Source organism: Podarcis cretensis, assembly GCF_951804945.1.
Source record: "Podarcis cretensis genome assembly, chromosome: 1".
NCBI lineage: Eukaryota > Metazoa > Chordata > Lepidosauria > Squamata > Lacertidae > Podarcis > Podarcis cretensis.
Genome location: NC_137170.1, coordinates 36867719 through 36880477, shown reverse-complemented (window position 1 = coordinate 36880477; position 12759 = coordinate 36867719). Strand labels below are relative to the sequence as shown.

General features: G+C 40.2%; 1 protein-coding gene across 3 annotated transcripts in view; it reads right to left on the bottom strand.

The window, feature by feature from the left end:
* HEATR5A (HEAT repeat containing 5A) overlaps positions 1 to 12759 on the bottom strand; it is a 62612-nt gene that overhangs the window by 38247 nt on the left and 11606 nt on the right. For all 3 annotated transcript variants that reach the window (XM_079954255.1, XM_079954256.1, XM_079954257.1), the window contains 6 exons: positions 11974 to 12148; positions 9637 to 9797; positions 6995 to 7250; positions 5042 to 5197; positions 3162 to 3412; positions 276 to 387 (listed from right to left, as the gene is read on the bottom strand). In XM_079954255.1, the coding sequence (XP_079810381.1) occupies positions 276 to 387; positions 3162 to 3412; positions 5042 to 5197; positions 6995 to 7250; positions 9637 to 9797; positions 11974 to 12148 (1111 nt within the window). The remainder of the gene's footprint in view (positions 1 to 275; positions 388 to 3161; positions 3413 to 5041; positions 5198 to 6994; positions 7251 to 9636; positions 9798 to 11973; positions 12149 to 12759) is intronic.

Sequence of the window (12759 nt, the reverse complement as noted above, 5' to 3'; positions counted from 1 at the left end):
CAGAAATGGGCACACTTTACAGTTTTCAATGTATGCCCTTGTGCTGTAATGGGAACACTCTCAGGAGAACGATAATGTTGTAACTATTTAGGTTATCCATGTTCCCAGCTTAATCACCAGCTGGGTGGGAGTGTTTACTGAGGTGAATAATTAGAATATAAAAAGCCAGGATTTCTTCCTTGCAAAATAAACTAAAAAACCACCATACCAAGCTGATTTGCAGAATGCCACATTCATATATTGAAATAAATAATGAGAGGGCTAGTCAGTCTTACCCAATGTCATTAAGGCAGCTATCAGGAGCCATCCAGATTGCATTCGTTGTGTTGAGATGCGGCTATTCTGAGAAGCAGAACGCAACAAATCCTCAGCTACTGTCATGACTGCCTGTGATAAAAAGTGATGGTTTTTGCATTAACAATGAAAATACATAATTAAACACTTTCCGAGAAAGGCATGCATATTGTTTCTATATATTTAACAGCTCCCAAATAGGATAAATGGGAGCTGTTAATAATCAGTAAAATTCCAGAGCAGCCACTTTTTAATTCTGGTTAGGAAGGAAATCTTGTGAAACCTTAAAGATGAACCAATTTATTGTGGTGAACGCTTTTGAGAGCTCGACTCCCTGTCTTCAGATGCTGTGAAATGGCCTTCTGCATGTGAGAGATGCATATTATGCCTTCTGACTGGCCACTCCTTTGTTAGGCAATTGTGTTTTATTTACTGTATTTCCCTTGGACTGGCTCCAGAGAAGCTGCTTCATGAATGGCTCATTCTATTCACAGAAGGCACCAAGATGCAGCAGAGGCTCCTAGCTGGATGAACAGGGGTGGGTGGACGTGATGTTCAAGGATCCTAAATGATTCCTTCAGCCTGCAGTCTGTACATCATTTTTCATGTTGCCCTGAAGGGTCCTACAACCCTGGAGGACAGCTTTTCAGGGAACTGCAGGAGGAAAGAGGACTCAGTAAAGATCACCTCCCCGTTCGCTCAGAGCAGAACTCTGTTCAGAGAAATTCTGGACTGAACCTAATTGTGATTATTTTAAGTTATTCTTGTTTTTCTCTTGTAAGTCACCCCAAAAAACCTATGGTAGTAATAGTATTTATGTATGCATAAACAAAACAAAATGTTGGTTTAGAGGCTTAGAATGGTGGAGGGGATAAGCTGGCAGTCTCTTGTTACTGAATAAAATACCCATCAGAACTTGGGATGGAAGCGCAATAAGGTATGCAATAAGGATTTGATAGCAATAGCTGTTGTTTCCAGATGTTTGGACCTCTACAGTGGCAGCAAATGCTTACACTAAAACTGCCACCTATTTTGCTCAAGATCCCACTGGATTTTTAAAAAATGGCAATGGCTTGAATATTCAGTTTTTAACGAAAATGTATAAACTGCTTGTGCATATTTTCTAAAAAACCAAAGTAAAGCTTCAGTTACTTATAAAACATGATTATAATACACAAACCAATGAAAACAAATATGCATGAAAGCATCGTTAATTAAAACAAACATAAAATCAAGAAAACATTTAGAATAAATTTCACTACATCATGTGTCTTGCTGGAGCATAAAAATGTTCAGCTGGTGTCTTAAACTGTATAGTAAAGGCACATGCTTAAAGTCAACAGCCAGGGAGTTTCAAAACAAAGGTGCTGCCATACTGTTATCCATTGCTCCTCTTTAGTTAGGCTTGTAATTGCAGGTACTGGACAGATAAGCACCTAGATTAGACTTATTGGACAGTCACACTTCAATTCCAGAGAGGGATATTGAGATGCATATGGCATGCAAGCAAGACAGCTGGCATGCAAGCTACCCACTTCAGATCCAGAGAGGTAGCAATGAAAAACAGAAATAAGATCCCTTGCCAAAAAAAACTCCCATCTCCCACCACAGAGAAGCAACTTATCTGTGGATGTACTTCTAATTAGCCGTTTTAAAAGAAAATCTTTTGCTTGGCAAGGCCAAATGGGTTTCACTTCCATTGTTCAGGAACACAAGGCTCAGATTCGCCCCCCCCCCACTCACTGACAAAGCTGCGATGTCTGTGGGAAAGTGGTGAGCTATGGTAATCTGCCAATTTAAACTAATACCACGCCAGGATGAGGTTATGGAAGTTTGAGTCTTTTAAAAGAATTTCACCAGCTCTTAAAGAGATGGAGAGAAACTCCATGAATTCAGAAAACATCAAGCGACATCCTCAGATGAGAATTCCCCCATCTCTCTTAGTTCAGTCTTTTATCAAGAGCGATATTAATTTCTCTATTTAAGAGACAGTAGTTGTTAAGATTTTCATTCTTACACTGACCTTGTGTTTGTTTTGTGTGTGTGTATGTTTTAAATCAATTCACTGAGGATTATAGTCTGACCAAAACCAAAGAACATCACACTGAGGCTTAAGGTAAAGGTAAAGGTAAAGGTACCCCTGCCCGTACGGGCCAGTCTTGACAGACTCTGGGGTTGTGCGCCCATCTCACTCAAGAGGCCGGGGGCCAGCGCTGTCCGGAGACACTTCCGGGTCACGTGGCCAGCGTGACAAAGCTGCATCTGGGGCGCCAGCGCAGCACACGGAAACGCCGTTTACCTTCCCACCAGTAAGTGGTCCCTATTTATCTACTTGCACCCGGGGGTGCTTTCGAACTGCTAGGTTGGCAGGCGCTGGGACCGAGCAGCGGGAGCGCACCCCGCCGCGGGGATTCGAACCGCCGACCTTTCGATCGGCAAGCCCTAGGCGCTGAGGCTTTTACCCACAGCGCCACTGAGGCTTACCCGAGAGTAAATGCCATTGAAAACAATGGGACTTACATGCCAGTAAATATACTTGATTGTGCTGTTAGTTATATATGAAGAATAGAAATCAACACTCTGTAAAAATGATATATCAGTGTAGCTAAATGATACATGGATGGAATAAAAAAATCTTAAATCTGGTGCGCTCAGTGGTTGTGTTTCATAAAGCATATGGTTTAATACATTGAAATAGACCAAGCAGTCATTTGAAATATTCCAAGTTCTTCAACACTTTCTTCATCATGCACAAATATTCCCTGAAGTGAGGAACAGGCTGTTAAAAAAAAAAGTTGTCTATAACTGTATCAAACAGTTAATTATGCCTTTGCACTGAATACCAAGACCTAGGTTCAAATAATTACCTTTCCTTTGCAATGTGGAATTCCTAAAGGACACATTCTGACAGCTCCCAGTAGAGCAGCAACAGCAAAACTGTAGCCAGTCACTGCTTCTGGGGAGGATTTGAGTGCTGTGAGCCGCTCGATACAGCGATCCAGAAGTGGCGAGAGAAAGCAGGGCAGGGCCACAGCAATGCAGCGCAAACACCACGCCGCTGCCAGTTGAACTGAAATACTGGGGTGGATAATAATGGACACCACTACATCCAAAACCCCTGGAAAGTCAGAAATGTTAAAAAATCAGCACAGCAAATTTTCAGGAACGGTAACTGAACTAGATTCACAACTGACTTCTGAACACACTAATGAACACCATACTAAGCAATTCTAGGGTGCTTCACGTCATAAATTCTAGGATGTTTCGTCTTGCTCTTGACCATGTAACTGCTAGTTTTCTCATCAAGCTCAGAAACTTCAAATATTTTAATTATCTTTTTTTCCTGTTTTCTCCTGCTGTTGGTCAAGCCATCTCATTTTCTCTCTACATACACCATCACTATCTTATGGCTTCCTGCATTGACTACAGGCGCAACATTCATCTGATATGATGGTGCCCATATTATAATTTTCTGCTCATTTCTTTACTCTTTTAATTGCCATCCCATCGTCCCTCATCTTCATTTAAGCTTCTTGAACTTACTTTCAAATTGTTCCACAGTCGATATTCTCTCCCTGTAGCCTCTTGCCTGCTATCTAGATACTAAAGGATCCAGTCTTCTAATTATATGTAAGATTACTCTCTCCTTTATTTGCCTTTTCACTTGCAGCTCCCTATCACTCAGATGTTCTACCTAACACCCACTTTTCCTTTATGATCGCATCGAAGCACGCACACACACACACACACACACACACACACCCTTTCAGGTGTTTTCCCACAGACACTCCTTCCCCTTTTACCTCCCCCCTGCTTTCCTCTTGAAAAAGTCTAATCTTTGATTATAAACCTGGAAGAACACCTACCAACCACAATTTCTATACAGGGCATAGCGACTTTAAGGTGCTTTCTAACTAATGAACATTATTATTACATAACATTATTGTAATGTTGTACAAAGCTAAGTTACTTTTAGTAGGGGAAATAATTCTGAGAAACATCACAATTGCAACAATTCACCTTCAGAGTCTGCTGTGAGTACTGAACAGCTCTTTTCTCATTATATTTCTTTAAAATACTGTTTTTGTAAGATGTGCAGCCAAGTTCTAACATTTTATTTAATTAGAAACCAGTATCGCTATTTTCAGATAACAGTTACTCCTAAGTAAATGCAAATAGGTTAAGGCCTAAATAATTATTATACAGAGAATATACCTATTTTAACTAAGAGCCAGAGTATTTTGTGTCCTGCATACGGTTTAAGAAAACAGAGTAATGAACTTCAAATCTGTGTTGTTGTTGTTATTTATATGCCACTCATCTGACTTCAAACAAATTATAAAACCACAGAAAAACATCAAACATTAAAATCTTCGCTAGACTTCCCTTCATATGTCTTTGAAAAGTCTTGACATCTGACAGGAGGGCTTTCCACAGATTCCCACCCTCCCCTTGACAGCATGAAAACTGATTCCAAAAGCCCACTCATCACAGATCTCCTACATATTATCTGAACCAACACAGAATCTTTATCCAATAAGGATTTAAAACACACAGAGAGAGACAATTGGGCTTATCTGAACCTGTATTAGAATTTGCTTTAATCCTACAGCAAGCTGGATTAGACCAAGGTACCCTTAACATTTTGTTTTCTTAAACTGATTCTTTATATGATGAGTCCAAAGTTTCAATGATCCAAAACATACATTTCACAAAATCACGGAGAACAAAAGGTATGATCCATTACCTGTACTAGAATCTTGTAGCACAGGTGCAGCGGTAGTGCCTAAATTCTGAATGAGGTTTCCAAGCTCTTCCAAGGAACATATAAGCATATGTTGGCTTGCTACCACATCTGTTGTACCAACACGGGTTTCCACGTTACTGTCACTCATAGCAGCATCTAGTAATATAAAAGAATTGTGTGATCTTTGCAACATTAGACAAAACAAGAGACTTAAAAGACTAGGAGGAGATGGCTGGTACATCGACCATATCTAATACAGTTTTGCAGTAAAAGCGGGGCTCCATGAAAACACTGATGGCAGGAGACATTGAGTAGCAAAAAAACAAAGATCAGCTGACAACCAACTTTGCAGATATTCTCTGCATCTGCGCATGTGCAGAGGAAAATAGACATGTGCTTGTTAAAAGAGTATGGGAGACAATATTTTGATGCCATGTTGCGGCAAACATATAGGCCCAAATCCAGAGAACGTTACTCACACGGAAGGACAGCTGAAATTAATGAGTCAAAGCTAACTTGCCCTATTGATTTTAATGGCATGATTAACTTCCTCTGAATTTGGGCCCAAGTCAATTGAGAAGAAGGGCACTTCAGTCAATTAGCTAGTGTGCACATAAAACTCTCCCAATCGCTTAGACATGGAAGCAGTTCGTGGAATCCCACATTCCATTCTCACAGTCCCTTCCCTTTCAAGTGTGAATAGTCCTTACTGCTAGTACCAATCTTAACCACATTTAAGTCGAAGAAGAGTTGGCTATTAACCATTATTTGAATCAAGGGTTTGAAGCCAATTTCAAAATTCTGATTAACAGTAAGCCCTGGTTAAGCATGTCACCTCCATATCCTGCTTCAGAACCAAACTAGCCTGAATATTCTCCGTTTTGAAACCTATATATCTGAGTAGCAATGAGTGGCTGGGGGCCCATATGCTCCCAGAGGCCCTGTCTTCTCATACTAGCCACCAAAGAATGGAAAACTGGTACTGCAGACGATCCCTGCAGTAAGAAGAGGGGCTTGAAGTCATCACCTATCAAGTGGTTGTCAGTGCCTTCAAGCCCACTGGATTGTCATAATCTAGATTCCAGCATTTCTGACACAACGTTCATAGATGCAGTGTACAAACACAAACCTCCCATTCTGAGAGAGATGAATGGACCATATGGTTATTTTATCTTGATGATGACTAGCTTGATGCCACAGGGAAGTTCATAACCAATGAATATGTGCATGATTCCCACACCAGTGGAAAATCCTCAACAGCTAGAAGTAACTTGATACACGATAAGGTAAAAAGTAAAGGTAAAGGACCACTGGACAGTTAATTCCAGTCAAAAGCAACTATGGGGTTGTGGTGCTCATCTTGCTTTCAGGCCAAGGGAGCCGGCGTTTGTTCACAGACAGCTTTCTGGGTCATGTGGCCAGCATGAGTAAACCGCTATTGGCATACGGAGGACCGTGATGGAAGCCAGAGCGCACAGAAATGCCGTTTACCTTCCCGCTGCAGTGGTACCTATTTATCTATTTGCACTAGCATGCTTTCAAACTGCTAGGTTGGCAGGAGCTGGGACAGAGCAACAGGAGCTCACCCTGTCACGGGGATTCAAACCGCTAACCTTCTGATTGGCAAGCCCAAGAGGCTCCGTGGTTTAGACCACAGCGCCACCCGCGTCCCTGGTACACAACATGCAGTTCTGACTCCCATGGCTTTTAGTCAGTCATCAGACTTACCCTCCACATAATAACCTTAACCTAAATTATGGAGAAATATTAAAGGAACTGATAGGTATTTTGATTATTATTCTGAAATGAATCCATGTGGATTTTTTTTCAGATAAGGCATCGCTGGAGATGCAAACAGTACTGCATAGCCTTCATGAGCAGATTAGGAAATGATACAAAGTACTAGTGAAAAGGAGGGGGAAGGGAGAGCACATAATCTTGTTAGTCCCATACCCACAACTTTCTTCAGCTTCCAGATGGCTTGACAAATCTCCTTGGCAGTTGCAATTTGAGCTTTCCCCCCAAGAAGGCCTCCTACTGTAGCTCGGAGGATAAATGAAATACAGCGGCGGCGACAGATAGCGTCCATCTGAGTCTGAATAGCTTTAGGGTGAGACTGGGAAACGAGGTCCAGAACATGGGAAAGCAAGGCAGAAAAATTCCTTTCAAGCCACTGCCCTCCCAGCGTGGAGATAAATACCACATATGCCTGAAAGAGATTTGATTAAAATGCAATGTTTTTACATCAAAATCTTCTCAAAAAATATTATGCAGTATTAAAGAAGTCATAAAGGCTACCATTAAATAATATTAACAGGACACCAAAATAATTTGGTTGATTTTTTTGAAGACAACATGTTTCCAGCTTCATTATGTGAAGTAAGGTGGACACAAACTGACTTTTAGTCATATAAGCCAAATTTAGATACTATGTTGGAGGCAAAAACTGCTTTAAATTAAACCAGTAGCGACAAGGCAGCTAGTTCATTCAGCCTCTTCCTCTTTTATATTTAATAGCAGAGCAAGAGAAACAGCTATTACTTGTTATGTAAACTGTTGCATTTGGCATCGGTATGCAAGAACATTCACCAATTTAATATTCTGCATGTAGCACCCACATTTGGTGCAAAATGAAATTTAAGAATTATTAGGTTACAATAAACTACACGCTTGTGGGAATTAGGGCATTTTTACCCTCACCCTACAGGTTTTATTTTTTAAAATGTTTGCCATGACTGGACTATTCCTCCTTATTACAAATGAATTTTAACTGTTTGCAACTTCATGAATCAGAACAGAATGGAAGAATATAGAGAGCCCTTATTCTGAAGAAAAAATTATCTTACTGGGTATCAACTTCAACTCAATGCAGTTAATAGGTCAACCTCATAAATACTACATCCACATTGAGAATCACACTGGGAAGAAACACACCCAGAAAGAAAATCAGTGTTGCACTATGATGATCTGTCAGCACAAGCATTGCAGAATGCCAGATAGAATTATCAACCTCTCCTCCTCCTGAGCACTATTTTCAGGGTTCTCCTGCACCCTGAAACAATTTCTGGGTCATGGGGGAAAGGAAAACCCATTGCATAAGCAGAAGCCCTCACATAGGACTTTTGGTGACAGGACTCATTAGGTGTACCCCACCAATATATTGAATTACGGTAGTTACGAGAGAGTTATTTTATGGCAATCTAACTTTGGAATTAAAAAAAACAAACAGGTTTCAACATTATTTTATTTGAGCACAGAGAAAAGAAGTAGTTGGAGGGCAAGATCTTTTGTAGTTTAGCTGAATACATTTTCTAAGCATATTCCCTTCAGGCTTTAGAAATGAAAACACAATTCTTTTTCTTCAAAAATGTGCGGCAGAAACAGCCCTAAAATAATTTTCCTGAGTAGCCTGCTACAGGTTCTGGACTTCCATGTATGATGGAATTGTTTAAAGAAGAAACTGTAGCTTTATTTTTATTTTAGTTAGGGTATTTTGAAGGGGCAGCTGGCCTCACCATGCAGCAGGGTGATTTGCTTGTTGGATGGTAGGGGGAGAAGAGAAGAGAAGGAATGAATTAGTGTTTCAATAATACAGCAAGATTTTTTAAAGCATTGGCCCTACTGGGGAGGGGATTTGGGTGTCACTTCATACTGGCACCCTATGAAGGGCAATCAATTAACAGATGGCAAAGTATTAATGCCCTCCCCCATACCGGATTTGCATTCATGTCACAAAAATCCTCAGCTCTACTGACTCTGTAACAAAAATTCTCAGATACTAAATTGCTAAATATGAAACTGCTCTGAGATTAGTTAGTTCTCTCTGCCATGGCTCTCTGTCCTTGAGAGTCACTGATCCAAAAAAATGTGAAAGATGTGTCATTTAAGTTGCTTTATTAATGCTTAATCAAGGAACAAGTTCTTTCAGACATCAGCTAAGAGCAATTACATGTTTGTGGGAAACAAGTCAGGCTCATGGTTTGTTTCTCACACAAACCACGAGTGAAAGCCAAGGTTTTAGAGAGAAACAAATCATGAGCCCAGGTTCAGATGAGGCAACAAGTCAGATCATGCCTGGTGCAGCAGCAGCAAGTGAAGGAGAAGCAAAGTTCCTGCGATTTCAGCAGCATGCACAAGTGCACTGCTCATTCACATCAAGCCATAGTTTATTTTAACCAAGGTTTAATGTGACACGCGAACCAGATCCCAGAGAAGGCTCACCATTGCAAGCTGCAGAATATAACAGCTCTTAAATGAAAGCAGAAGGGTTTTTGAATGTTAAGAAACATTTTTTAAAAATAAAAGACAATGAACTAACTCAAGCATTATGAAAGAAAATTATAAACATGAAAATAATTTCATTATTAGCAAATTAATTTCTCTTTCAAAAAGAGAAATAAGCACCATTAGCATCCAAGTAAAACACCGAGAAATATTAGAAGACAAGTAATTAGTCTTCTGTCAAAGCCTGTAAAATATTAACATGTAAAATCAATTAACTAGTTCAATACACACTACCATGCAATAATACTTTCACAGAAAAACAAAAACAAAAAACAGAATAGTAACTTTTACAATATATAACATAATCAAACCTGAGTGACTCCAACTCTAACATCCCTGCTGACCGAGCTTGTCCCTTTCAGAATATCACCACTGGCTCGTAGAAATCCTGTACTTCCCCGAAGGAAACCTGTACCCAGAAGTTCCAAGGCTTCTTCAAATGAGATCTTGCGAACATTTTGTCTGGCAGATGCTTATTCAATGAGGGGAGAAATGCATCCACATTTATTTATTAGTTTCTACTGTGTTACTACAAAGTCTCAGGCATCATAACTAAACTTAAACATTCAGTTCATACGACATAGTTATTGGGTTAAAGGTCTGAAGTTCAGTCTAATCCTATAAACATTTATCTGAAGTAAATCGAAATTCATTGGACTTTCAAGTATGCACAGAGGATCACAGCATATGTGTTTGAGCCTTATGTAACCACCTTGATAAACCATGTATACCACCTTGAGCTCCCCGGAAGATAAAGGTATATAAATGTAATAAATAAAACAAAATGTTCACTGGAGACACTGGCTGAAGGTACATATGGCTAAATATCAACGAACATAAGCTTTGGGAGGAATACACACAGTTGTCAGTGCATGCACTCACAGGAATATTTTCATTTGGTTTCCTGAATGAGGAAGATGGCTTCGCAAGACTTATACACAGTATAATTCCTGATCTAGGTAAACTACAGGGTTGTTGTTTATTTTTACTACAGTACATAATGGAAGAGATAAGTGAAAGCAAACACATTTTACTGGTAGTTTCAGGCTTAGAAAAAAATACTATTCATTTCCAAATTTAATTAAGGGGAGCAGCAGGCCTAGAAGTAAAACTTCAATATCACGAATCATTCTAAGTGTTACTGAAATGAGAATGGAGCACATTAAAAGAATCCAAGTTGGATCAGTTGTCCACTAAGGAGTGCTTCAATTAGGAACAGGCTATTCAAGTTGAAACATGACTTCACAGTCATTCCACCCCTATATTAACTGCCATTTCTCTCTTTTTCCTTCTGTTATTCCCTGCCTTGTCTGCCTTGGGTGTTTATCCACAGTGATGCCCATTTTGGAACACAATAGATCATGCCAATGCTGCTGACTCCTATATCCCATGGATAAACTGTTATGGATTTATTTGCATCTATAATCGATCTCTTTACAGGTAAAGGTACCCCTGACCATTAGGGTCCAGTCGCGGACGACTCTGGGGTTGCGGCGCTCATCTCGCTCTATAGGCCGAGGGAGCCGGCATACAGCTTCTGGGTCATGTGGCCAGCACGACTAAGCCGCTTCTGGAAAACCAGAGCAGCACACGGAAACGCCGTTTACCTTCCCACCGGAGCGGTACCTAATTATCTACTTGCACTTTGATGTGCTTTCAAACTGCTAGGTGGGCAGGAGCTGGGACCAAACAACGGGAGCTCACCCCGTCACAAGATTCGAACCGCCAACCATCTGATTGGCAAGCCCTAGGCTCTGTGGTTTAGACTACAGCACCACCCGCATCCCTCTTTAGCTACAGCCGAATGCATCTTATATATAAGCTTAGTCATCTGAAATCAGTTTCCAGTTGTCAACTGGAAGTTTAGATGTGGTCAGGTTTATGGGTGGGTTTGTATAAGAATGGAAAAGTACAAGGACCAGTCTTGTTGAAACACTCAGCACACATCTGATTTCTAGGGTGTAGGGCAAAGTCACATGGGGAGAAAGCTCAGACAGTGAGCCAATGGGGTACTGCACTTGAGGTACACCACCTTGTACGGATGCCAAGGTTTTAAAAACTAGAGAAGTGTGCTCAGGGTGTGTGGGGGGGGGGGGGGAGAGAGAGACACACACAGAGGCAGAGACAGACAGAGAGGTCTTTAGGACTGAAGCCCTGCTCCTATCGGTATGAGTTTGAGAGTACGGGCTGACAGAACACCATTGCTACTTTTAATTTCTGCTACCCTGAGAATGCAAGAAACGTATGTTTTGTTTCTTCTTTCTATGCTTGTGTGAAGCTGTGTGCATGTGTCTTTCAAATGAAGTTATTCTTAAATCCTAACCGTATATGTTCTGATTGCATTTTAATTCCAGCAAGTGACTGAAACCTTCACATGGCAGTGGGGATCATATACAATATATTGTCATTTGTTAAAACCACATCTATTTTGAAGGCTGTTCACTATTTACTGCAGTTTGCCAATAATTTCTACATTACAGCCCTGTTTAGGGAAGCTTTTAGTGACTGATGTTTTAATCTTCTGTTGGAAACCGCCCAGAGTGGCTGGGGAAACCCAGCCAGATGGGTGGGGTATAAATAATATATTATATTATTATTATTTATTTTCTCACATCGACATAGGAAGAAAGAAACCCAAATAAATTTACCTGTGCCACCTTGTTTAGATGTTACAGCACTCACTAACACACTGCCTAAAAGCTTAGAAACAGCAATTCGTACACCATAATTTGACCCTTCAAACGATTTAAAACACAGAGTTACAACACTATCCAGGTCTGTACTCCACATAAAACTTGCTTCGCTCTGCAGTTCAAGAAGACACTATATAAAACAAAAACAAAAACAAAAACAGGGAAACAAGAAAAGAAATAGGTTCAGTCTTTTTTGCACAAGTGCAATGCAATGAACTGTGGAGTGTCTTCTGCCAGCTTAAGCTGGTGGTCCAATTACCACCCTTATCTAAGCAAGGATAACCTGGCTAAGGTAATCATGTTCTGCTGATCTCAAGATTGCACTACTGCAATGTGCTTTATACGGAGCTGACTTTGAAAATGGTTCAGAAGCTTCGATTAGTGCAGAATGTGGCTACACAACCACTGACAGGTATGAGGCAAACAGATCAATTTGTTTGTGGGGTTTTTTGAATTCTTGTATGTTGTAAAATCAATTACCGTATTTTTCCATGTATAAGACTAGGTTCTTTTCCTAAAAAATAATGTCAAAAAGTTGGGGGTGTCTTATACACAGATACATCTCCCTACATTTTATTAAATCAGAGTCCCCCAAAATAGGGGGCGTCTTATACATGGGGGCATCTTATAGACAGAAAAATACGGTATATAAATAAAATTATTTTTAAAAAATGAAAGGACTGGTGTACATTATTTTAAAATATTCTAAACTTGGCAGGGTGATGCACTTTGGTGACAAGA